The 27,110-nt window shown below is 38.1% G+C and overlaps 1 protein-coding gene across 1 annotated transcript; it reads right to left on the reverse strand.

Annotated features, from left to right (window-relative positions):
• Nucleotides 1-1,774: 1,774 nt before the first annotated feature.
• LOC140938417 (uncharacterized) lies at nucleotides 1,775-24,308 on the reverse strand. Its single transcript, XM_073387903.1, has 33 exons — nucleotides 24,092-24,308; nucleotides 23,072-23,146; nucleotides 21,591-21,724; nucleotides 21,321-21,359; nucleotides 20,490-20,999; nucleotides 19,699-20,076; nucleotides 19,476-19,526; nucleotides 18,306-18,719; nucleotides 18,072-18,134; nucleotides 17,317-17,592; nucleotides 16,674-16,842; nucleotides 16,238-16,443; nucleotides 15,684-15,770; nucleotides 15,032-15,126; nucleotides 14,431-14,634; nucleotides 13,706-13,774; nucleotides 13,409-13,520; nucleotides 12,912-13,073; nucleotides 12,639-12,696; nucleotides 11,791-11,908; nucleotides 11,239-11,282; nucleotides 10,565-10,694; nucleotides 9,764-9,873; nucleotides 9,566-9,668; nucleotides 9,056-9,206; nucleotides 8,358-8,427; nucleotides 8,115-8,181; nucleotides 7,424-7,509; nucleotides 6,374-6,500; nucleotides 6,250-6,291; nucleotides 4,871-4,948; nucleotides 4,166-4,264; nucleotides 1,775-2,075 (listed from the first exon to the last, which is right to left on the reverse strand). Exons 1-33 carry the CDS (start codon nucleotides 24,274-24,276, stop codon nucleotides 1,992-1,994), a joined length of 4,596 nt encoding a protein of 1,531 aa, XP_073244004.1. The 5' UTR covers nucleotides 24,277-24,308; the 3' UTR covers nucleotides 1,775-1,991.
• Between the last annotated feature and the right edge of the window lie 2,802 nt (nucleotides 24,309-27,110).

The following is a 27,110-nucleotide window of genomic DNA, read 5'->3' on the forward strand; positions in this document are numbered from 1 at the left end:
CCGTAACATTTAGTATTACGCATGCGTGGCATGTTTTTTATTGGACTTCCACTAAGAATGAATGGAATGCACACTGAAGCAATTTGATCACTCGCGTTTGGACCTTCGATCATCGTTCAGAGCAAGAGAACCTCACAGAATATGCAAGCCCAGAATGGGATCCATGGATGGATAAGCATTTAAGGCAAAGCGAAGCTGTGCAGCGGCGATCTGCGCGATTCGTAAAAAATATTGTTGGAAGCGAACTCCTGGAACTGTCACAAATTTACTGAATGATCTGGATTGGCCCCCTCTACAAGACCGAAGGAAAATTGCTGGTCTCACACTTTTTCATAAGGTTATCCATTGAATTATCTCTTAAGTTATTTTTATTGTTATTTATTTTTGTTTACTTTCTTCTTTGAATTTTAACACGATGTAAATATTTATGTTTATTAGTTTATTTTAATGTCTAGCAATGATATGCAGATGTAGATGTAGCGTTTTGACCTTCGATGGTTGTCGCCCGCTCTCCGTAACCTTTGGTTATTACTAGTTATGTATTTCCATGCGTATTACATGGCAAGTAGGTAACAATTATTTCACATCAACAGGGAATGGCAAATATCGGCAAGGTGATGACCTTCTGGGCATGTTGGCTCGCGCACGACAAATCTAATTTGTGTACTGGATAGTGGGGGAATTTGGAGAGACAAAATCGTTTACCGGGTCGTACAATAGTTTGTCAGTTTGTCGCAGGAGCCCATGTGATGAGCTCCTGGCGATCCTGGCTCTAAGGAAATTGCTGAAGCATGTCCAGCGAAAATAGATACCAAGGCATGGCCATGAGAATTGCTGTAAATGCAGACATCGATTTTTGGCCTAAAAAATAAATGATGGACGAAAAGGTGCAATTTTTGGTGATGATTTTCGTCCAAAAATTGGCTTTTTGGACTTTGCTGCCAAACGAACGAGGATATGAAGTGAAAATTGGAAGTTGCGGTTGGTTTCTTTGCCTTCATAACTGCAAAATCTACGATTTAGTACTTTGAATAAATGTCGAAAAGGTTGTAACTAAAGTAAGACAAGAAGAAAATTGTTGACGCATGTACAGTATATTACTCATATAATTATGCTTTGTTAGGCTTAAAAGGGGTAAAGTGTAGATGAAGGCATGTGTGGCTCGGCCAACGGTTAACACCTCAAACTCCGGATCTGGAGGTCTGGGTTCAAGCCTCGCCCGTCGCGTTGTTTCCTTAGCCAAGGAACTTTACTCCACTTTGTCTCTCTTCGCCCAGTTGTTTAAATGGGTATGCGATACTCCTAAGCATGCTCCATGCTGAGGAAATCGGGATAGGCTCCGGCCGTTTGGGCCTTTGGCTCGTCGTGTGCGCCTTTGTTCTTTTAATTTTAAAGTGGCATGAGTGGCTGGCGTCGAAAGGGCAGAGGCTAGAGGGAAGGAAAGAAAAGGAAAGGGGATTGGGGAGAGAAGGAAAGAGGCTCCCTCTTCTCAGGTCCTTTTCCTTCCGCACTTTCCCCCACCCTCCCCTCCCCTCTTCTGCGCCTGTCTCGCTGGCTTTGAAATTCTCTGAGACGGGAGTGGGATTGCTGAGTTGATGGTGGTTTAAAATCTCTAAATCCTTCATTTAGGTGGCGTTTAGTCTCTCCGATATACTGGCATTTGCATTTATTATTACATTCGATCAAATAAATAAGATTTTTTCATTTGCAAGAAATGTTGTCAATAGTTTTTTGTTGTCCATTAGTTTTAACAAGAAAGAAACCACTAGCGTGTGTGAGTCTTTTATTTCTTTAGTCTTAATCTTCGAACTCGACAACAAATAAATAAAATTTATAAATTTACAGGAGTAGACTGATACCACGCTTGAAAAGTATCAGCGTCTATTGCTTCAGTTATTAAAAATTACCATCAAAATATAATAAATACAACCTAAAAAATGTTTTTAACTGTCGATACTAAATAAAACACATGTAGATTTTCTGCTACTTGACTACTTCTTTTTGGGTTCTTTAAACTTTCGTGATTGTATTATATAAGCCCTGTTTGTCTCGTTTTTCATCCAGGTAGATGAGACCTACAACAGACAATTAACAAATGTCAGTATTACAACAACAAAGTTTTTGCTGATCACCACTTTTTACTGTATCCGGGTTACTCATGAAAAAACTAAGGTGAGGCGGCTCAGCAAGATTCCCGTAACCCTTACCCTATTTTAAACCGAAATATCTGATCTTTCCTACTCCATCTAAGACAAGAACCCCTACGTTTTGGGAAATTCAAAATTCAATGTTTCGGACGTTCATTAGCCCAAATTACTACTTTTGGGAAGGTTCACTGATTTACCTTCAAAAGGAAGGCTAAGAGACCGAAGAAAGCACTTTTCGGGTTCCCGGTTCCGCGGGGATCATGAACTTGTACCCTATTTTAGACCCAAATGGTTAAATTCCAGACCCGGTTTTGACTTTAAAGAGGTTAGTAGTTTTCATTGTAGCCCAAAAGGTTAAGAATCCCAGCTGGCCGAAAGAGCTCTACATTCATCAAGAGATTAGTTCGAAGTGCGATAAATTAATGTCGTAATAGCCCTTTTTTCTTTACGTCATGAATAAAATACTAAAGAATCTTATTAAAGATAATTGGGCAAGTTATTTTTCCTTCCGTTTTCATTGTCCATTGCAGACAATTTACAGTCCAGATTCCGTTTTACTGATTTTTTTTTTTTTTTTTTTGTATTTTATTTATTTATTTTCTTTTTACAGGTATAGTACAAACAACATACAGATCGAAACATACAAACACTACAAAATTTACAACAACTACCTTAATTACAAAAAACAAAAAAAGAGAATAGAATAAATAAATAAAAAGCTACGCTGCACTACACTACAAGGCTTACATAACTTATTCGACTTGAACTTAAAATACAGAGTAATACAGGGAGTATTAGAAAAACGAAGTTTGGATAACAGCTACTGTTGTATTAATGGGAGTAACGGCTTCCATTTTTTATCATGGAAATGGATTTTGTTGTTTCTTTTCGCGATAAAACGTTCGGTTTGAAACGTTTTTTTAAATTTATCGACTAACAGACTTACACATAAACAACCCTTATTTAACTTACAGCGGTAAATAAAATATTTGCTTTCAAGAATGATGTAATTGACTAGAATGCTTATATTATCTGTATCTAAGATCCCAAAAAGGACATTCATGATATCAAACCTAATAGTTATATTAAAAGAATCAAGTACAGACTTTAAATCATTCCAAAACATGCTTACTTTTGTACAATGGAAAAAGAGATGTTCTATGGTCTCCAACTCCTTTTCACAAAAATCGCACCAGGGAGAATCTACTTTTTTGAACTTAAACAGCATCTTGTTCGTGTATAAGATCCTGTTTAATATCTTATATTGGAATTCTCTTAATTTAGTATCCAATGTTGTTTTGAAGGGCAGTAGATATATCTTTTCCCAGTCCAACTGAAATGTGTGTGTGCTGAAAGCTTCGTTATATTTCTTTTGCGCTGTTGGTATACTGGATATCTTAGAAACAAAACTGTCATATAATGACTTTGATTTAAGATTTTGGAAATTGACTTTTTTCCCTTCAATACATAACTTGAAATCAGTTTGGATTAGATCATGAGTTTTTGAAGAGATAGAGTTTTTATTTGTTTTTAATATTTTGCGCCATTTTACTGATTCTTGGCGCGGAAATCGGCTTATTTATGAGGGCAAAGGCAAAATACCTTTTAAAGCATTTTTCTCATTTTTTTTTTATTTTCCCTCCGCCACCGCCACCACCACTACCATACTACAGAGATTCTACTTGAAAAAGGGTAAATTCGGTACCTACTATACTACTAACGAACCTAACGAAATTTGCACCCGTTTTAGTGGAAAAGAGCCAAAATGCCTTTTTTTGCTTCCTGAAGGCTTAAAATCACACTCACGAAGGAAAAAGAAAGAAAAATAGTAAGAGCAAGGAGTAAAGGAAAGGAGTAGAGGAGAAAAAGGCAACGTTACACCCTTTGTTTTTATAATGGCAACGTTGCAGATGGAAGAGGTCTATTTGGCGATAACGTTCTCCAAATTCTAGCTTGATACATGTATACACAGTTCTAAAATGACTCCGCATATTATGATAGCACAGGCTAACACTGACCTCTCTATTTCCACAAGGTCTACTCTCTGACAAGTTGGACATCTTAACTCCAATTGTTGGTAATATCTTGGTAGGAAGACCGTTTGTCATTCGATTGCTCTAGAATAAGCAGTCATATTTGGCGTAAAAAAAATAAAATGAGTCAGTTTGTTAATCCAAAATACATACCCCCAAGCTAGTTAGCTAGATGTTCTCCTTGACTAATTTTTTTAATTTATCTGATGAATTGGTGTAGTTAGTTCTGATTTCATGAAATCATGTTTTCATTGTTATTATCGCTGTTCAATTCTTCAATCGAATGAAAGATCACCCTTTCTCACTGCTTTTACCCCAAGGCTTAATTTTTTTGTTAGTTCTAGCAAAAGAATGACAATCGTTAATGTCAACCATCTATAGTAAATTAAACCTGTGAACAATGTGGGCGCAAGTCCTTTCTTTGAATTACAACAGGTCTGCTTCCAATTTTAAGTAATTTCACAAATGTAAGAAAGCGTTTCATCACAAGATGAAACACTGAGACTAGAGTTGAAAAAAGCGGAGTATTTAAGATGAACTTCGGGGTGTTTAATCTTGTGATAAAATACTGTGTCGAATGTTCGATATTTCCTCTTCAACAAAATGATTTTACTTAGAGAAATTAAGGATGCAAAAATAAAGTCTTGTAAACTGATTTCCCAACACTCATTAAACATCAATAAGAATAACCTTGTTAGTTGAATCGGCTCCTGAAGCATAGCTTGTTCGCTCTCGTTTATTTCGCCACGTGTCTATCGCTACTCGAACCTAAAACACAATATGATTGTGAAGATAATATTATGATTGGCTACACAAAAACTGTTCCTTTTTTTTTTTTTTTTTTTCATTTTCGTTATGCCCATCACTTTTTTCTGTCTACTGAATATTAAGCCGGAAGCACTGATGGTTTGTTGAATCACCATAGGCACCTATTTCTCTTTTTCATTGACCTTCGAGCATCGCTAGCCGTTGGATACTGAGAATTGAGGGTTAATAAACATAAATGGAATATTTTCTTGCGAATAGGATTTTTATGCTTTTCCCCTCCGCTTATAGTAACTCGATTATTATTGCGAGACATTATCCGTGCAATTGATCGGGGTATTGTGCGACTTGACCAATTGCTTCCCCCCTCTACAGATTAGTCGCACGTGGAGTCGATGCTTCAATAGGCCATTTCTACTATGACATCATTTTACCACTACGACAAGAATCCTTCAGGGTTTTGCTTTCTTGTGTAAATTAGGTCTTTTGTTCTTTAAACCACACTGGGATTACAAAATTTAAATATGAAAGGAAAAACGAAAAGGGCTCTAGTCGTAGTAATGACGCCATCGTGCAAATGGCCTATTGCGTACTGTCATTCGCTCCGGCTACTCGCTGCTAAAAGGTCAATTTTTACCCGCCCCTCCCCCCGCCTTGGGTTGGCGTTTTTGGTTGCCCTCACCTTTACTAGGCGAACAAAACTCTCTTAAATATTAGATAACACAAATGAAAAGAATGTTATTGTCATTTTAATAAAAGCGGCTAACTCTATGTTGTTTGTAAGTTCTTTATTTGGGCCCAGTAAACTAGCTTCGGGAAATGCAGTACCTATCTAATTTATCAGGGGTCGGAGGGGAATGGAATGAAAGGGATTGAGTGCTGTTACAGATGGTCTTGACTTGTTGACGTTTAGATTTTGTTTAAACACATTCTCTTTATCAAGCCCCAAATGTATAGTCGTCGTTGTTGTGTTGTTGTACTTTACGCGACAATTTCTGTCTTTAAAAACAATTGAATTATGGACGCCATAAAAACAGAGGCTGTAACTGAGATTTAATTACTTTCTTGCCGAATAAACGTGGATAAGAAAAGTTGCTATGCCAGTAATTCCAAGTCTCAATTGACCTCAAATCTACTGAAAACTCGGCTGCAACCCTGACTTCGTAGTAAAAGCACAAACAGTAAACAATAGTAAGATAGGATTAAGGGTTTGAAATCATGAAACTTACTTCAATTTATCGTTGATGAAGACTGTCATAAGAACTAGCTTTGGTAAAAAAATAGCGAACAAGTATGTAACAAACCTGTTGATCTAACACGCAGTGGAAAATAAATATAAAGAATCCCTGCAAGGAAACAGCAAATAATATTAGGTTTAGCAGTTTATTACGCGCAATCCGATCTCAACGTAATCTAAACAGTACAAACCTGAAGAGAGTTGAAAATTGCAAACAAATAAAGGAAAACCACTGTGTTTTTATCAAATGCCAGAACTCCAAACAACCATGTGATACCAAGTAAAGGTAGAAGAACAACAGTACTCTTGATTCCAAGTCTAAATAAACAAACAAAGCGACACAAATAAGGCGAAGTTCAGGGGCACCAAACGAGAATAAGGTTCAAAACCATTTAAACATAGCATTGTTAAACGTATTTTACTATTTATACGGTAGATATAGGCATATTCTTATCCCCTAAAAATTTTCATCTGTTCGGATCTCCTAGCTGAAAGTTCAGTGATCCGAAAATTATAGGGAACAAAACCTACCTTTTCGAAAATTTCAGCCAGAAAAAAGGCTCCGGAAAATTCTAGGTGACCTTTTTAGGGTAAAAATCCGTTAAAAACTGGGCAATTATACCATTTTTTATATGTTCGAAAATCCTAGGAGAGGCAGGCAAGCAAGAAATTTTACAAAAAATGTTTCGAAAATTCTAGATCTCAGAATCGTCTTCCGAACAGATATTTTCCGAAAATTGACGTTGGGTGCCCTTGGAAGTTGAGGAGCAGTGCTTGAATGTTAGTATCCCTGTGTCCGTACCGTTAACACACAAAAATAAAAACTCAGCCACAATTGAGACATTTATATAGACAAACTATAAGTCTAAATGCAATATTCCAATTGGTCGTTCAATGAATAGTATTTGTTAAAAATTATCTGAGTCATATAAAAACAGCTATTCAAATACATCTGTCTGCCTCCCAAGAAAATAAAGAGAAAAAAAGTTTAAAAAATTATGATTTGACAAGAATAGCACGTTGGTATTTAGTTACACCCCGTGCCATGCAAATCATAAGTCACGACAGAAAGCACGTGTCAGAGTTCTTTTTTAGCTTTTTGTGTTTTGAGGGCGTAGACGAGTCAATTCGAAAGGTCGAACTCCACGTTATTCCACATCGCATTCATGGCACCTGAAAGTCGACAGCTAATTCATATCTACCAGCTTCAGGTAGAGAAAAAAATCCAAAGACCATCTTACTTAATTTTGTTTCTGTCCGAAGCTCCCATCATCTTGTGACTTGTCAACATAGCGCGTAAAACCAGAACAAATATGATACCATTAATCTGCCATAAATATGAAATGTTAGTTACAACACTTGTGATAATTAGTAGAGCCCAGAAAAGGAGGATACCCTCTTGACCACGCTCAACTGGGTACACAAGGCGAAGAACCTGTTCAGTTTGAAGGCGAATTTGTTGACCTTAACAACTTTATGAAATAAGTTATTAACTGACCTTAAAAAATGCACTTTATCTGAGAGTCAATGAATTTAGCATGAAAGTACTAATTGAGGACACCATGTTTAGGTATCTCATGGAGACTGGACCCCATTTAACGTGATCGTCCAAGCCACGCAAAGGTGTAAAGACTTTTGGAGGGAAAAGGCAGCACGTCTCTTCATTTCTCAGTTCTTTTAAGACCCTTAGCATTGGTCCGACCCCGGGAAGCGAACCCGTGACCTTCCCGCTCTTCAGTCAAGCGCTCTAACTGAGCTGATCCTGCTGCGGTTATCTCCTTGCAAAACTGAAGACATATTTTATACTTAACTGAGCAATTCAGAGACTCATCAATGATAAAAGATAGCCCGTTTAACTCCTCCCCCAACCCCTTTCCAGATATCTGCATTTTATTTCAAGAATTTCAACAAAGACAAAGCGGACAAACCTACCAACACAACTGTGAGGGCTGGGCCTATAAATGTCCAAATAAGGCCAGATGATACAGATATCCAACATCTAAAACACAACGGCGGATACGTTTAAAAATAACGGTACTTAAAAAATAGCCGGAAAAAATTTGAGAACGGTAACAGAAAAACTGTGTGATGGTCTTAAGAGGTTATACCGTCAATAATCTACACTTTAACCGTCCAAACTCTGGGTCAAAAGTGCCTAAAGTCCAGATCACTTACGTTTGATCAGCTCCATAACCAACGGTTTGTGTGATTCCCAGACAAGAAACTACAATACCCAGGGGTAAACCTACAAGATAACAGAGTAACATGTACAATCGAAAAGCAACCAAAATGACTATTTTTAAGTGTCACCAATTAGTGGGCCTCCATAGGCATGCTAGAAGATTTTGCAGGTAAATAAAGTTTGTATGTATGTTTGTGTGTAACTGTAAAGAATAGAACTTTTTAGCTTGTATATTTTGTTTTCCCAATAAAAGCAAAACAAACAAGCTAAAGAGGTCTTTTAGGCTGGTTAAATGGGATTCTCACGATCCCTAAGGAATCTGAACAGTGCTGTAATGTATGAACATCATTTTCACGCGATATCTATCTTATGCATATGCAGCCGCGCCTGCAGATGGTTTTCGGAAAGGAGGCGCCAAATTTGTTTTCGGAGCTACACATATTTACTGTAAGTTGAGTCGAGTTGTGTCCTCAAAGCTTAAACCCAGGATTCTACAAGTGCAAAGTTACAGCACTAAGGGACACTGATTTCAATTTCGAAGTAACTTGATCAAGTCTCGCCCCAAATCTAGACACTTCGTATTCTTGTAAGTAAGTATTAGAAATTAAGTAGTTAACGAGTTCATTAGCCTTCAGAGACAGTTTTGAATAATAATAAAAGCAAATCAGGTGAGTAAACAGTCGACACTTACCCCATCCCAGGATATAGAAATATTTTAGCTTTCCACCCCCTGCGAAAACTTTAACAATTGAGAAATAAATCTGTAATCCTTCAGCCAGCATCCAAAATATGGCGCCCAGGAAGAAGAAGTGAAGCAAAACAGACACGATGGTGCAAAGGATCTAAATTGAAAAAAGGACGAAAAATTTATATAACGAAAAGAAAAAAATAACTGTTGTGACAAGTCAGTTCCCACATCATCTTAAAAGAAACAGGTTATAAAAGAATTTAAGAATCTCTTGGATGTTTGTCTGTCTGTGAGAAAAAAGGATTCGTGTGGAAAAGCTAGAAGGCGGCGCTGAAGTCTATTATATCTCGGCAATTTAAAACAAATATCTACGATAATACTACTGACTCAGTGTCTAGATGACATCTACAAAAAGAAAAGAACGTACGATCATTGCCTCTCCTTTTTCACATTGCAATAGTTGTATATTAAAAAGTTTATAATTAATTAAATGGATAAGCTAGTCACCAGTACCTTGTATTCTGTGGCAACATAACCAACCAGCAAAAGGATATTAGCAATAAGAAGAGCAATACATAGGTTGACGTGAATTACTGTCTTGGGTGACTTCAAAATCCTCAATAAAGAGCAGAAAGCAAATTATTAGATTTAATTATTGTAATTTGACAACTTTAAGAACTCATGCAAATTTTATGGCATGGGATAACAAACCTCCACAAAACAATGTGAAGAATGAGTGTTATGACAAGTCCCAGTAGAGAGAGGCAACATCCAACTAACGTGATATAACGCAGCGGTTCACTGTGTTCTGACTGATGATCCTTAAAATACAAATATGCTATTAGTAACTTCTTATATCAATAATATAATAACGATAATATAATAATATTTATTTATGTTTCTTGCGCAAATATCAATCCAGGGAAAGAAATTTTCATCTGCGCATTACATTGGCTCAACAAAATCCTAATAATTATTATTGGATGAAGTTCTTATAAAACCCGGAATAATCAAGGTCCATGGAAGTCATGAAATGCGCGCAAAACTACAGATAAGTCACTAACTGTCTGCTAGCAGCATGGATAATAGAAAGACTGGTCTTTCTATTATCCATGCTAGCAGATAACTAACTAATCTGTAAAACAAAACTGAATGCAGAGCTGGCATTACGGCAAAGGGCTGAATTATTATGGGCCAATATTTATTTACCGTCCCCCCCGGCCCCACCTTCCTGTTAAGCCTTTTGCTTTGTTTATTGTTTCTTATTGTTTTTCTCTGTAATGACAATTTTTGAAACTTTTATACCTTTTTTCCTTTGTATGTAAATCTGTAATAAAGTGTTGTAAAAAACTAGTAGCAGACATGTTTACTGGATGCATCAAATATCTTTCAGAAAGTTCACGATACATTGGACTGGGCAAAAATAAACTATAGTTGTAGCATGAAACTCGGTTATCCTGGTTGTTTATTGTGTGACACGAAGTAACACGTCAACAAAAAAGTTTCACTTACAGAGGATATGCCGGTCGTGTCCGTCAAAACCGCAAAATTCGTCAAATGATCACACTCGCACGTGACACTACCGTTGTCACGTGACGCAAGCTGACAACCGTCAGTGGACCAGCCGCCACCTTCCTCATTACTGAAATTCAAATAGAACTTTTTCAGGGCTAATAATTTAAGTTGGAATTTGTCATTACTGAATCAGGCCCAGATTTACGCTAGTGAGTTTCTATCGCAGTACATAAATGTATTAAAAGGTGAACTAAAATTAAGATGCCACTAAGAGTGAACTTGTTGCTTACCGACTTGCAAGGGCCGCTTACGCATTAATATTATTTCTCGTTGTTATGGAAGCAACCCTTTTTCGGGGAATTGCCGAGTGTCCCTAACCAACAGAAAATGACTACCATCCGGCCTGAAGTTTACTAACATCCCAGCTGGGAAGCTTTCGTGAGATTGTCAAATTCCTTGACTCCCCTTCGGGAAAGCAGTCCCTTTCACTAGGAGTCTTTTTTCCCTTTTCTTACGTAAGGTCTAAAAACTAGACTAATAAGCTAACATTAAACCTAATCCTTTCCAATCAAAGCTACGAAACAGCTAGGTCCATGCTTCAGAATACATCAAGTGCTGTTATACACAAATATCAGATACTACATCTGTAGCCCTACTCTTTAGTTACTTACAGGTCATAATCCCAGTATACACAGATAACAGATTTAGCAGAATCCTGCAAGTAAAATGCACAATGTTTGTTTAAAAGTACAAAACGTTCCGGGCAAGTATACTTTACCACATCGTTACATGGTTTCTTCGCTCAGAGAGTTACAGAATATTGTAGGGACGTAGCCAGCCATTTTTTCCTTTTAAGCCCGAGTTGTAAATTTTTAAAAAAACGTCCTAGGGGGAGGGGAGGAGAACAGGCTCCTTCAGATAAAGAACATACTGTCATAGTAACAGGGAGGAATATCTGACCATAATAACCTTTTTGACTTATTTATAAAGATCTCTACTACACACATGTATATCGCTCAAGGTGAGTAGAGACGTGAGTAGAACTTGAGCAGGTACAGTGGCCCTAGCAAAACTTCAAGAATTCTTTTTTCCTCTTTTTCTTTTCCAGCAGAAGTTGAAAAGATAAGCTTAACTTTTCGTTCGGGATACATAGCTGCAGCGCACCTAAAAAAAGGAAAAAAACTTCTTATCTTACGTTCTGCAACAGATCTATAACCAATTACCTGAACACCGCCGAATACAATCACCACAGGATCAACTAATTTTCCTGGAGGTGGCTTTACTGAACTGGCTATGATGCGAGACTCTACTTGGAACTGCTGGCCAACTTTTTCATATGCACTAAAACGTGAAAAGACACTACTCGTACATAAGCATTGTTAATACGCTAAACCTGGACACACATTTTTGCCTAAACTTCAAGTGATCGGGGCTGCTTATTTCCCTTTCGTAAACGGTCGTTGCCATTTTTAACGATCGATGCCAAAACTGGTAACCAAACTTTTAGTCAAGATAGATGTAATATATTCCCTGGATTAAAGTCCCAATAAGACAAATGATACATTTTAAATAGTCTTAGAGAGAATGACGTCTGAGACCAAATTGAATTTACGTTAAAGGGTATGGAAAGGGCTGGGGTTAACAGTTTTAGAGGTATCAGTTATGAAAGACAGTTTATTATCCAGAGTTTTGACTATAGTAGTGTAGTGGTAAGAGAGAGAGATTAGAAACATTTTTAACGACAGGACAAAAAGTTTCGAATTGTCTTAGAATTGAAATAGTAGCCGTTTTACGAAAAGGAAAATTGTATCGGCCGTGCGTTGTAAGTGTTTCTCTCCAGGATTCCACCTTCGAGTATTAGGCCTGCAAAACCTGAAGAGTGAGACCGTGCAAGCGAAAAATGTTAAGAAGCGGAGCAAGTGGTTATTGTGTAACTGAGATACTGACAATGAAAGACTGACAAGGAGCCAGAATCTTCACTAAGAAGACCTTTGAAACGAAATTGAAGAATATTGACACAAATACTATATAATGAAAAAATTGCCTTGAATATTATTTTTATCTACCGTACCTGTCCTGATTCAAGAAAGAAGTTAACGTTCTGAAGAGAAAGCTTGCTACTTTTGTTCCTACAAAACAAAATTATAACATCTATTGTATTTCCACTTTAAGAAAAGAGGAAACCCCCTAATAACAAAATTTTGAAGCCAAATGTCCCGATTGCCAGAATACAACACACAATGTAGAACAAGGACGTTAAACGTTTACATTGACAACTTTCGTGAGCTGGACTGTGGTTCGACTGCGTTGCCATGTTGCGCTTCTGGAATTGTGTTGTACTTACCGTCGGTTGATAAGCTGCTATCGTCGCTGAAAAGACTGGCTGGTAAGGTAATGGATTGTTTACCACAGTTTGTCCAGTTTGGTGATGACAGAGGACCATCTGAATAACTAGGAAAGGTGACTGGTTCTTGAGCATCAGATGTAACAAGTAGTGTCTCCATTGCTACATGGCAGAAAATAAAAAGTTATGAAAAAGTGGTCTTAATGAAGGTTCATGAAGGTTAATGAAGGTTCTTGAGTTCAGTTCAGTTTATTTTCAACCGTTTGAAACCTGCCCATTATACTATGACCTGGTGGACAATAGTGACGAAAGAGCTGGAGGAGTTTGGTCTGAAATCGGGCGAGGCAAAGACCAAAGATCAGGACAGGGTAAAGTGGAGACGTTTGATTGGGGCCTTACGTCCCAGCCGAGATGAAAAGGTTGAATGAATGAGTGCGGGAGGGGGAAGGGGAAGGATCTGATAAAGTGACATTGCTCGAAGGGAACACTCTAGTTACCTAGGTTGTCCTTTACCACAGATTGCACCAAGTTCACGTTATTCTGTCCAGCAGCTGCCTGGAGGCCATACTCCTCTAATATTTTGGTTAAATCAGTTGTTGTCCTATCACTCTGTTGAAAGGTAACAAGGACAAACACAAATATTTGCACTGAAGGACTGAACATTATACAAAACGTAACAAATTGATGTCAAAGTAGAAAGACAAAAAACCGGTAATTGATTAATTAGATTGTTAGTTTAATTTTACCACCGTCTAATATCACAGAGTAGTTTGGTAAACAATGTGCATGCATACCTTCTGTAATTGATTGAAATCTCTTAAATTGTTCAAGTGGAGAAGGTTGCTGGCAGTCTGGAGAAATCCCTAGGAAAAAATCAAAAATAAAGTTGATAACTTTAAAAAGAAAGTTTGAGGAAATCTTTATAGTTAAGGTCACAAAGGGTTGTCCTTTTTTAGCCCATGAAGGTAGTAAAACAGTTTTACTCATTTAGTAACTTTCGCCACTTCCGCATTGCCCAAAATACATCTTGGATGAGCATCTGCAAAGTCTTGCATAAGCACAAATTTTGTCTTCAATTTATCTTTCGGCAACTGACATCCAGGAGAAAGTAATTGAAAATAAAGGTCATGCAAAACTTTGGGCGACAAACAAAGTGGATTATGGGCGACGCAAAAATGGCGAATGAGCAGCAATTAAATTTATAGAGCAAGAAAGAGGATCTTTATTATCCACAGAGCGCCTGATAGTACATGTTTTAAATAGATAATAAAGATTATAAAAGTGTACTCTATCAACGCTTAACTACCCTTTGCTCAGTCCAGACTTCAGTCACATGAAGTAATTTTGATGTCCTCTGATGCACCTTCCCTTTCGCCCATGCAATCCCATCCGTATTTGGCCACCGTTTTGAGTCTTTTCCCCTTGCACTATGCTTATCATCTCTAATGTAGTTCTGATTGTACATTTACCTGCATCACAGGATACAATAGTAATAGATAATTTTATAAAGAGCACTGACCTCTATATTTGCTACCTCAGTTTCAAGACTGGCAGAAAACTTCCTGTTGTACTCTACAACTTCTCTTAGTATCTCTGTTGATGCTTTAATATTTCCAGCCATCACGGCGTCATATCTCTGTGGTTTAGTTAGTGTCGACAGCTCAGTGATAATCATGGTGACTTGGTTTTTCGAGGGTCTGGACGAGTTAAGCAAGTTTTCAAACTATAGTAGAAACAATATGCAACAGTAGGAAGTTATTCCCTTGAGGAAAATCAAATCTCAACGCTAAAGTATCCGTAGGTTTCAATTATAGTATCATATCAGCTATTTGAATGCAATATTTGATTCTTCTCAAAACAAATACCAGCCTTCAGTTGGAGAAAGACTGATGTGACCATGTTATAATAGAAACCTCACATCTCATCAAATACAAATCAGCTACCGGTATTATGCATACAAACGGCAATTTGTATCAAAGCAAAGTTACCACCCGCCTTGCTTCCACACAAAGGCTCGATTGCTTTGCATGCCACTGTTAATTTAACGCTCAGTTAGAAAACGGCGCTCGTTTATATCAGTTATGACAAAATAAAACGGTGGAATACGTCAAGATACAAACCTTTTCCTTCAACTGGTTGAACTCTATAGTAGTACACTGGCTGTAATCAGGATAGTCCCACACACCATTATCTAAACATTTCCTTCTCGACGTTCCTATGGTAAATTAAAAAAAGGGATTATAGATCTGCCAAAAAAAAAAAAACAGCACTAGCTAGCACTTTAACGTTCACATTATGGCCCCAACGTACAATCCATTCATTTCCCGAAAATTGGTTCAAGGCAACATCAGAAAATTTTATGTGATTTCTAAATTTAGCTAGGACGATTGAATTACTCTAAAGTTTATTTCACTAAGGATGCGATCGATCCTTTGGGAAGATTCGGATCAGGATCAGAGATCTGAGATCACTCGGATCATGATACGGCAAATGAACCGATGAATTCTATCCCTGGTTGGATTCGACGGTTCCTCCGATGAGCTATGATCCGATTTAGCTGGGATCACCGTGATCCTGATCCGGATCATCCCAATGGAACCTACCCTATATTTCCAAGTTCACGATAAAATTACATATCGATTGAAATATATGAAATGAAACATACTTAGAACTGTGGACAAAGATATGAAAGTGAACATGATCATCATTAAAAAGAAATATAATAATTCTTGTCAGCTTTCAATTAATAATTTTAACATCCGACTTTTGTACCTGAAGCTCCTCTGGGACAACCTGAGGTAGCATGATTTCCTTCAATAGTTGCGCTCCAAGTCACGTTGAAGAATTCCTTTGGGCATGCTAGAAAAACCGGGTACAAAGTATTGGCATCATCATTATGACTCTTATCACTCTTTGCGCCAAAAGCGGAAAATGCATTCTTTCGTTTGTGAAAATTGCCAATTCTATAAATGCCAACCGGTTTGGAGGGGAAAGCAATTAACCCTTACTTCGTGCTTAGCGGTCGTCGTCGGAACCTTTATTAACCATCGTCCAGCTATAAAACTGGAGGCTATAGTCTCATTAGTTAATTGAACAAGACTTCCCAAACTAGGAGTATTATTTTGCGTTAGGAAATGCACAGTCCGATTTGATTATTTAAGCTACTCTTGGATAAATGAAAGTGCTCAACCCTTTATGATATCTTTAATTCCATTTCCCTTGAAAAATTAAGTGCAGTTACATTAAGTGGGGTCGTTACTTATGCGTCATCGGTGTTCTGCAGTTTTTATAGTTGTAAGCATTTATACTAAAAAGAATTTAAAAACGTAAAAAAAAAACAAGCAAACAAAGGTGAGGACTGAGAAGACGTTTCTCCTCTGATTTCCAAAGCAAACCTTTCACTTCACTAAATGACTCAACCACAGCATTTCCAAACTGCTTATTGTTTATGGCGCTTTGAAGCATGCCTTCAAAGTCAGTAGATGTTCCCCTCACAATGGCAAGGAGGTATTCTGCAACGACACTTCCTTCCCTGGAGTCAAAAGGTAGAATAGATTAGACACAATCTGAGATAGTGAGGTAGTTCTCAAAGGCCAATGGATCTTTAAAATTGAGTCGTGACGCCGGGGAAAAACTGAGAAGTACCCTAAAGGGTTACTATGTTTATGCGGTTATTTGCAAACAAATGGACTTGTTTCCATGCAAAAAAGCAAGCGAGAAGGACACCTAAGTCTTTCTTCATTCTACTAAACACGAACTTACCTGAAACCCACAACATTTACATCTCTGACATCAACGTACACAGCTTTCATTCCTTCTTCTAACAAGGCTGAAAGGTTCTTAAATGCCTTTGATGACGGATCATTGAGCTCGGGTGTAAACTGTTTATCAGTAAGTCTTAATACTGCTTTAATGTAAGCTACGTCATCGTCTGCAAATGACGAAAAATAAACGCTATAAAACTGTCTCTTCAAATAGTAAGGGTAGCAGCGTGGCTGCGAACTTGAAGCTCTGGGCTTGAAGTCCTGCCATGACCGTTAGCTGGATAGTCCCGAGATCAAATCCTCAACCACCCTGATTAAATAACCAACTGATTCTTCTCCTTCCTATTGGGATTCTTAACCTTGTTTGTCTCATATGAATCATTTGTTTCATTATCTGTCATCTTTTTTTATTTTGAAAGAAAGAATGGGAATTCGGCTATGCAGATAGGCCAGTGGCCAACTATTAGCTTCCGTCAGAACACGATTGAGACTAGAATGTAGAAGACTTCGCAAATAGCTTGTAATCAAACATCGCGTGAGTGGAACGTTATTGTGTTTCTTGTTTTTCCTACTTTGACTTTATCGCCAAAAAAAAAAAAAAGATAATGTAATGCAGTCAATGCACGCAGTTAAAAACAAACCTTTCAAGTTGATTCTTATTCGTAAAAAGCTGCTTTCCAACCTATTGGTGACGTGACATTCTACATCAGACGTCATTTTGACAACAAATGTCATGTTAGCTTCATAAGGTGACATGAATAAATGAGTTCCCTCCACTGTATAAGGACTGAGTTGGTTGACAAGCAACGTGATTGTGGGGCGAGGAAACCCAGACGCTGTGCACCTCACATTGACCTCATAACCGTAGCTGACTGATGAGATCTCTTCGTTTGGGACTAAGAACATCCTTGGCTTTTCTTTGGATAAAAAAAGACAAATTTTCAAAGTCAAAGTAATTCATTCTCTGGCTGGTTGTGAAAGGAATATAGGAAAGAAGCTATCCATGACCCTGACAAGACGCAACATGATATTTGCAGAGATGGCCCAACAGTTTAACAGCTCAGAAGCTATTGGGTATACCTAATTCAATAAAGGCTGCTTTAGCACTTAGTCATTGGCAATTGAGCATTGGGCATACGGAACTGGCCCTGTCATGCCTTGCTTGAGTGAATGCGAAACAATAGCCTTCCAGTGCGCCCAATGCCCCAAGCAACCCTGATTAAATCAGGTTATCTGTTATTTGATGTTAAATTCTCTTTCCTCCTTCTTTGCCTAAATAGAAGTTTATAGAAGATGAATGTGAACTCGCAACACTCGGATAGTTATGGAACGGTCACTTTATGGTTATGCTTTCTCTTAGTTCTACATGGAACCAGAGTGAAATGTTAAAACTTACCAAAGGTGCCACTGCAATTACCAGGTGAATTACTTCCCGTCGGTAAATAACCGCAAATTCCAGCTGCAAAGCAATCATAATATGTAAATTCAACGAACCGAGAGAAACCTTTGAAAAAAATGTTCTTAGGTGTTATAGGGATCATGCTCTCTAACGAACGTATATTAGAAGTCAAAGGGTTTAATCTTTCGTCCCAGCTGGGCGACTAAAATGCTGACTTGATTTAGAACAAACCTTTTTCGCACACATATGAGTTGTGTGCAATGGTACATTCGCCAGTCCTCCATCGTCCATGAGTATCGTTACGACCCATTTTGGCGCAAACGTCATTTCCTGACGCAGGTTCTCCGTCAGACCAAAAAGTGAATTGGCCAACAGAGGCACCGTCTGTCCAAACTAAGCTTACTGTTGATTGCTGGCGCAAACCGATCCAAGTGTCAAACGGCTGATGACGACCAAGATGGAAGACAAAATCGTGTACATCACGACTGGTGATCTTAGCAAGATCAGCAGTAAGGTTCTTACAAAGGCCTCTTGCATCAGTCCATCTTCGTTGGCTGTTGAAGTACTTATAGCACGATGACATGTATTTGTCCCATCCAGGTTCACAGACTGCGGGTATAAGGGACTGCGGTAAGTAAATGTATCAAAAGCTAAGTCTTAGAAAGCTCATTCCCCATTGATCAAATTACTCTTTGCCTTTAGAAAGGAACCCTGTCCCTTGCAAATCCGGTCCACATATCTTCTCCTCCGCAGAGGGTCCTCAGGTTATTCCAAAACAATAAGTATGATTAAAAACAAGAAAGCGGGCGGTAGACGATGGGAAGAGGGAAAAGGCATCCTCCGCGCGCATTATTGTTTCCCTTCCTCAAACGCCCTTCGACTCAAAGAGGAATCTGCGGATGAGAGAGGCTTTTCTTTGGATAAAAAAGGACAAATTTTCAAAGACAAAGTAATTCATTCTCTGGCTGGTTGTGAAAGGAATATAGGAAAGAAGCTATCCATGACTCTGACAAGACGCAACATGATATTTGCAGAGATGGCCCAACAGCTAAACAGCTCAGTAGCTATTGTGTATACCTAATTCAATAAAGGCGGCTTTAGCACTTGGTCATTGGCAATTGAGCATTGGGCATACGGAACTGGCCCTGTCATGCCTTGCCGTAAGTGAACGCGAAACAATAGCTTTCCAGTGCGTAAAGCCCAATGCCCCAAGCAACCTTGATTAAATCAGGTTACCGCTGGTATTTGGTGTTAAAATCTCTTTCCTCCTTCTTTGCCTAAATAGAAGTTTATAGAAGATGAATGTGAACTCGCAACACTCAGATAGTCATGGAACGGTCACTGTATGGTTATGCATTCTCTTAGTTCTACATGGAGCCAGAGTGAAATGTTAAAACTTACCAAAGGTGCCACTGCAATTAGTTCCCGTCAGTAAATAATCGCAAACTCCAGCTGCAAAGCAATTATAATATGTAAATTCAATGAACCAAGAGAAACCTTTTAAAAACAATGTTCTTAGGTTCTATAGGGATTATGTTCTCTCAAGAACGTATATTAGAAGTCAAAGGGTTTGATCTTTCGTCCCAGCTGGGCGACTAAAATGCTGACTTGATTTAGAACAAACCTTTTTCGCACACATATGAGTTGTGTGCAATGGTACATTCACCTGTCCTCCATCGTCCAAGAGCATCGTTACGACCCATTTTGGCGCAAACGTCATTTCCTGACGCAGGTTCTCCGTCAGACCAAAAAGTGAATTGGCCAACAGGGGCACCGTCTGTCCAAATAAAGCTTATTGTTGATTGCTGGCGCAAACCGATCCAAGTGTCAAACGGCTGATGACTACCAAGATGGAGGACAAAATCGTGTACATCACGACTGGTGATCTTAGCAAGATCAGCAGTAAGGTTCTTACAAAGGCCTCTTGCATCAGTCCATCTTCGTTGGCTGTTGAAGTACTTATAGCACGATGACATGTATTTCGTCCATCCCGGTTCACAGACTGCGGATATAAGGGACTGCGGTAAGTAAATGTATCAAAAGCTAAGTCTTAGAAAGCTCATTCCCCATTGATCAAATTACTCTTTGCCTTTAGAAAGGAACCCTGTCCCTTGCAAAACCGGTCCACATGTCTTCTCCTCCGCAGAGGGTCCTCAGGTTATTCCAAAACAATAGGTATGATTAAAAACAAGAAAGCGAGCGGTAGACGATGGGAGGAGGGAAAAGGCATCCTCCGCGGGCATTATTGTTCCCCTTCCTCAAACGCCTTCGACTCAAAGAGGAATCTGCGGATGAGAGAGGTCCACCCATATCGCGGACCCTTAAGACGCAAGTGTTCTCTTATCTCCGAAACATATTTCTAAGACTATAGCCACTGGACAAATGAAACAAAGAATTTTCTCCTGCTTATCATACCTTCCATGCATCCAATTTCGTCTGAGTAATCGGCGCAGTCAGCTTTACCATCACAAACATTTCTGATAGGAACACAAACATCTGTGGCACAACGGAATTCCTGCGTCTTACACCACCCTCCATCTAACGTGCGGCAAAATGTTTCATCGCTACCGTCGCCGCAGTCGTTGTACGCATCGCAAACAACCGACTGTGGAACACATTTTTTATTCCAGCAGCGGAAGAATTGCGTTCCGTTGCACTCCTTGCAGCCAGCTTCATCACTTCCGTCTTGGCAGTCATTAGCATTGTTGCACAGCCATGGTTCTGGAATGCAGTGACCATTTTGGCATTCAAATGACCCGGCATGGGGACTTTTACACGGCTGTACTCCTTGATTTACACTGCAGTATGTCTGGCGTAAGTCGTGGATACTTCCGTTACAGCAACCCCAGTAGGTGGCGTATATCAACCAATATTCGATCCCTCCACAAATGTGCTTCATGCAGTTTGGTGATCCTTTCTGGCATTCTGTGTTAAATGATGGGTTGGAAACGTAAGAGGAGTTCCTCAACAACATTTATCACTTAAGTGGTCGAATAACTTGACCATGAAATAAATTTTCCTGGGCCGGCAATTCTCCGGCCAAGCTTTGAAGGGCACCCAACGTTCCATTAGCAATTTTTTCAATGCAACCATTTACAATAATATTTTTAGGGAAGGTACAGGTGAGTTGGGGACAGACATCGACTATCAAACATATATATTTTTAACTTCGCATTACTAGAAACTTGAGGCATAGTTGAGAAACACAGTACGAGGACGGAAAAGAATAATCATGATAAGACCTACCTGTTACAGTTCTTCTTGAACGATGTAATGATCTTTTTTCTGAAAAAGTCAGAAAAGCATGTTTTCAAGTGATAACTAATTTGAGTTAATGTAAATAATGGTGATGCAAGCTACATTTAAACTGTTAAGTCTACATATATTATTAAGACTGAAGGAAGATGTCCCTTTTCAGGGAGTAATATATCACTCAATTTGTAGGTGAACTTTATGGATGCCGTCAAATTTCAATGGTTTATTTTGAGCTTTAACAATATTTAATACTCGGCTAACCTCTCGTCCGTAAAAAATGTATACCATCAGTCTCCACAAAATTAGAGTCTTGGCAGCTGGACTTTAAGGTTATTGTATTCTTTAGAGTCTTGAGGCTATGGTCATCACATTTCAAGGGATTAGCAGACAAATCTCTAAGATAAAAAAGTAAATTTTCAGGATATTAGACAAATTTTGAAACTTTCAGACCCTACTCAAACTATACCGGTGCAATTTAAAATACTAGAGGACGTAATTTTACCAGCTTCCATACATTCTCTCTTACGTGGTCGTTTCGCCTTTCCCGTGAGAATTTTATTTATTAAGCTAAATGAAAATAGAGACCTATCTCAGGTTATAGGGGACGTCCAGGAAATTTTTTTCAAATCTCTCATAATCGACGGAGGTAACTTTTATGGGTGGTGCTTTGTCATTTTTTCACCTCTGGTGAACGATCATCTTAGCACTGAAGAACCAATAAAAACACCAAATATTAATTGAGCGGCGAAGTAGGCAGAGTAACAATAAGCAGTGAATAAGTATAAAAATAATGATAATAATCAATTAAGGGAAAACAAGGACAAAGAAACAATGAGGGATCGAGAGAAAAAAAGCCGCAAGGTCTAAAGGTGAAGTAAAGAAGAGAGCTTAGAGTTATGTTTACGACAAACTCAATCTTTATTAACGGCGAAAAGGAGGCAACTGCTCAATCGTCTCTGCCCGATTTTTTAACTCTCTAATGAGCTTTAGGTGTAACGGGTCAATGCACGGCTGTCAAAAACGGTGACCGAAAACACTGGTTTGATGAAAACCGGACCCGTGTAAACTGCAAGTTCAAACAAAAGCTGGATCCTTACTTACTTCACTTATTCTCTTGCTATTGATTAGCACATATAAATAGCGGTTTTAAATATACAGCTAATGTAAAATCTGATTGGACGTTGTCATAGTCTACTCAGAGAAGGTCAGTCAAGGTTTTATTAGACAGCGCCCTAAAAGAAAACAATCACGGTAACGCCTTTAGACTACAATCGACAAAAAGATGGGACAAACTCTAACAATGTTTTTCCGTTTAAGCGAGGTGTTCGTCTTATAGAGGTGACCTTTGATAAAAGAGATTTGACTCCGACTACCGGGTTAAGCTGGAGTTAAACACCCTAAAGTTGAATTGGAATGTTATTATTAATGTAAAATTATCGCCAAACAACAAGATTCGAAAGTTTTCCATTATTGTTGTCTGACCTCTATATAAGCAAACACTTTTAGTAAGCGTCTATCTACTTTGCATTCTGTTTACTGTCTCAGTAGAGCTCTGCCTTGATTTTTCCTGGGCTCGAAGAGTGGCTAAAAAAATGGGTTAAATCTTATAATAAGAAGGCAATGCTTTAGGTTAAATCTCCTATACAGGAAAGAAATGCTTTAAACTAGCCAGTTCCGTCCGTTGATGTTCTTAAGGTTTGATCATATCTACTGGGAACCACCAATAGACAAGTACAACTCACAAAATAAGCAGTTTGCTTGGAAGACGCTTGACTTGTTCGGGTATCAAAGTTGAAATTGCGTTGCCTGAGAGATCTCTAGAAAAAACAAAACGAATCCGGAAAGTTAATGGAGCTGTAGAAATTAGAAAACATAGTAACATTTAGGTTTATTACTTTATAATTTATTCAACTGTTTTTATTTCAATTTATTTCTTCATTTATCATAGTTTACATTAGAAGGTCGCGAGAATTAACTCGCAAGAACACATAAACATCCGATCGATTTTGATTGTTTCTTTCGATGTCAGTAGGAACTTTGTTATTCCATGTTAAACCCGAAACACTAAAACACCCTGAAACGCCTAAAACCTGGACATACAATGCGTAACATGAACAAGAAACGACAAACACAAACAACCAGAACATTGATCTGTGGATGAGTTTAATTCCTTTTACGTCTTTTTGGGTGTTTCAGGCATATTTCGGTCAGTTCCGGGTTTTAGTACAAGTGGTTCGCCTTGCCCGGCTTTCCTGATCACTTGTTGTTAGGAATATCATCATGTCTCGAAAACCCGGCCTTGTTTGGATTAATAGACAAGTGTGTGGAATGATACTGAGACAGCTGAATCAACAACAAATATATCACGCAAAAAACATTTAAATGCAATCGTTCACTCTTGAAATCTCAATCGATGATAGTTCTAAATTGTTAAACAAAATGTCTCCTATTTTTGTTTGAGGGAATCTATTGTGATATTGCTCATTCTAAAAAGAATCAATCCCGTCATTTAAAAACCAGCTAAAATCTTACACTATGTAGTTTTCCTTTAACCTTTGACTTTGCAGGAGGAAAATCTTTAAATTCCTTACTCTTACATTTGAAGCATATTTCAGCGAAGTTGCTGACGATTTACTTAACAGAGAAAGGGGTGAGCCGCTTGCTGTACAGAACTTTTGTTTCATCTTAATGATACATCGCTTTGACTATGATGGACTAAAGCTAAATGAACCTAAATTACAAAAATTAAACTATCAACTCACAAGTACGCAGTTGATTCCGGTAGTCCTTCTGGCAGAAAAAGTAGATTTCTTTTACTGCAATTTGCTACAAATGGTTGTTCATCTGAACACTCGCAGATTTCACCACAAGGAAAAGCCTGAGCTCTTCCATAAACGCTAAATTGTACAAGCAGTGATTGAAGTCCTAATAGCAGTATCTGTGACATGTTGTGACCGCTTCGTGTGAAATGAAATGAAGTCCGCCTCTAGAATGACATTAGATAAATACTGGTGTTAATATTAACCATGCTGGCTGGAAAAAAAAATTGCCGGCACGATTTACACGTTCACGGTTTAGCGGGTTTAAATACGAACTCGGGACGTTTTGCATAATTCCTCCATAACTACCAAAATTTCTTTTCACATGGAAATTCTTATAATTGCAAGTGCATGGAATCACAAAGGCATTATTCATCCTCATCATTCAACGACGAAACACTAATCACACACTATTGAACGCAAACTAAAGATTTCAAACAATAATTTAAGTTCAACTTTTGTGTTTACTTCAAATAGAAAAATATATTCAGTTGTATATTGTCTATAAAAACGACTGATAAGGCAGGGTCTATAAAATGTATTATAGAAAAGATGTCAACAGCAACAGTCAGCGATATTATTACAGTCTAAAAAAATAATAAAACATAATAAAACATGACATGTTTTAATTGTGGAAGTCTTGGAGAGAAAGGTGCAAATATACGCAAATTGAAAAAGTTGTTTGCTGTTTACTCAGGTGCCGATGAAGTGAGTGAAAAACTAAAGCCAAGAGAAGCATCAATCGGTATCACGCTGTTTTGTTAAATTTACTAAGTAAAATAAACTAAGATCTGGGGATTATTAAAATATCCCAGTCCATCAACAGAAAACCGTCAATATCGTTGTTTCTGAAATCAGACATAAACCAAATTCATCAATCAAACTGACACTTGGTTCGCTCGGTAAGCCGGCACATAATCACGCTGTGTTGCGGTCAGAAACTGTGCAAGACACTACTGAAACTGATACAATAATAAAATATTGTGAATAAAGAAGGGTGTGCTTTAGGCATAATAATGAGATCACCGGCACCGTAACAAAGAAAAACTTTTAAATAGCTGGGATACAGCCCAGTACTCAAACTTGTTTATATCATATATCAGTGATATGTAGGAAGTGCCAATAAAAAATATTGCTTTTTGATTACCCCCAGAGGGGTCGTTTTTTGTTGTACTCGGAGTTATAGCCGCGAATCCTTTCTTGAGTGGTTGTTCTTGACGTACATCCGCAGTTGTTTGATTGACTGACTGTTATATTGTTGTGGACTGTATCACATCACGCAGTCTGTTCATATACTGATAAAAAAAAACTATTGTTAGTGTGTATTTTACTTGTCTCCAGTGGCAAGTTGGAGGAAGAGCAAATAATTCATGTTTAAGTAATTACCGCTCATGATTAACTAAATATTAAATCTCTTTATTTCATCGCCATATATAGTTTATAATACCCGGGAAAAGGCATAGAAAAGAGGGTGAAAACATAGAAATTATTCCTCTGTATGGAAGTTTCTCTGGAGAGATTATTATTTTGTAGCGCACGCATGAATAAACATTTATTTTGTTTGCTTGTATCCCCACGTCCACTGTAATAGCCTTTACTGAAATATTCATGATATTTTAAGTATCTGGGCGAGGAGTACAATCAATAGCCTGTTCTTTTACTGAGTAGTCATTGCGTGCGACTTAAGGAGGGCGGACATCTTGGGTGTCCTGTGCAACCAGTAGGTTATTTGTGGCCGGGCGATCGTGTTGATGCATAGACAATATCGCAGTCACACGCTGAAACCCGTCATCTGTGCCCTTCCCTTTCTTAGAGACACGCGGCCTAATTTTTAAAGAAAGACCACGAGAGCAAAAGAAACGACGGGCTCTGGGGACGAAAATGTCATCTTTGCATGCACTAATGATTGTTCATTTCTTGTTAAAAAAAAAAACCCTCCCGTGGTAGTATCAGGTAAAACAGTGGAGACGACGGATGATTTCGAAGACAATAACAGTTTCGTTTCCAGAGGCTGCGATCCTTTTGGTCAACATCGTGGATCAATAATATTACATACATTATTGCACAATGAATAGAACCAAGGATCATACGATAGTATTTATATATTGTACGCTTGACTGTTATTTATTTTCTTTTTTTTGTTACACGGGTTTCTTGTTTTACTATTCTATGTACCTTAGTTAAATTAACTTTACGCTTTTTTCTTTAGTTTACTAAATTTATGAATAAATAAAGGATATTACGTTGCCTCTTGGAGAAGAGATTTCTCTTCGAGTGCTGAAAAATATTTCACTCGTTTCCTGCGCTCACTCGTGAAATATTTTATAGCACGAGAAGAGAAATTTCGTATCTCCAAGCGGCTATGTAATGTTTTGTTTATTATATACATCTCGATGAAATATCAGAGGAAGTACAATTGCAGGAAAGAGGACAAATTCACAGTGTTTAGCTCTGAGTTCAAATGTAATTAGAGAAGCGGATAGCCGAACATCCAAAAACGGCATAGCAGGTTAAAGCCAAATGTATAGTTTTAAAATATCAAAGAAACATGACAATATTAATACCATACAAAGAGGTCGAATTTAGTCTGAATGTGTTTTCAAAGCACGAAGAAAAGTTTTAATAAAGATAGCGATTCATACATGTGATCAAGATCGAGTTAATGATCCCTTGGCTGCTATGCTTACTTTCGATGATTCGTCGAGGCTCGCGCTTTGGGTGTTCGGTATTTTCGACTGTATTTTTTGCAGGAGCCAAATTTATGTTAAAAACTCCTCCGCTGATGTAGTTTCCCTGAAACATAGTTTGTAATCTGCTCTCATTGAAGGAATTGATCGAAATTGAGGTTCACAGCAAGTGAAGTGGAGGAATTAGAAGCCACATTTTGGGCAGGCGACCGAGAGGTTGTGTTGTTTTAACAATATTGCTTGTCATAACAGTTAACGCGGCGTTTTAATGCGAA

This window comes from Porites lutea, chromosome 5 (genome assembly GCF_958299795.1).
Source record: "Porites lutea chromosome 5, jaPorLute2.1, whole genome shotgun sequence".
Lineage (NCBI taxonomy): Eukaryota > Metazoa > Cnidaria > Anthozoa > Scleractinia > Poritidae > Porites > Porites lutea.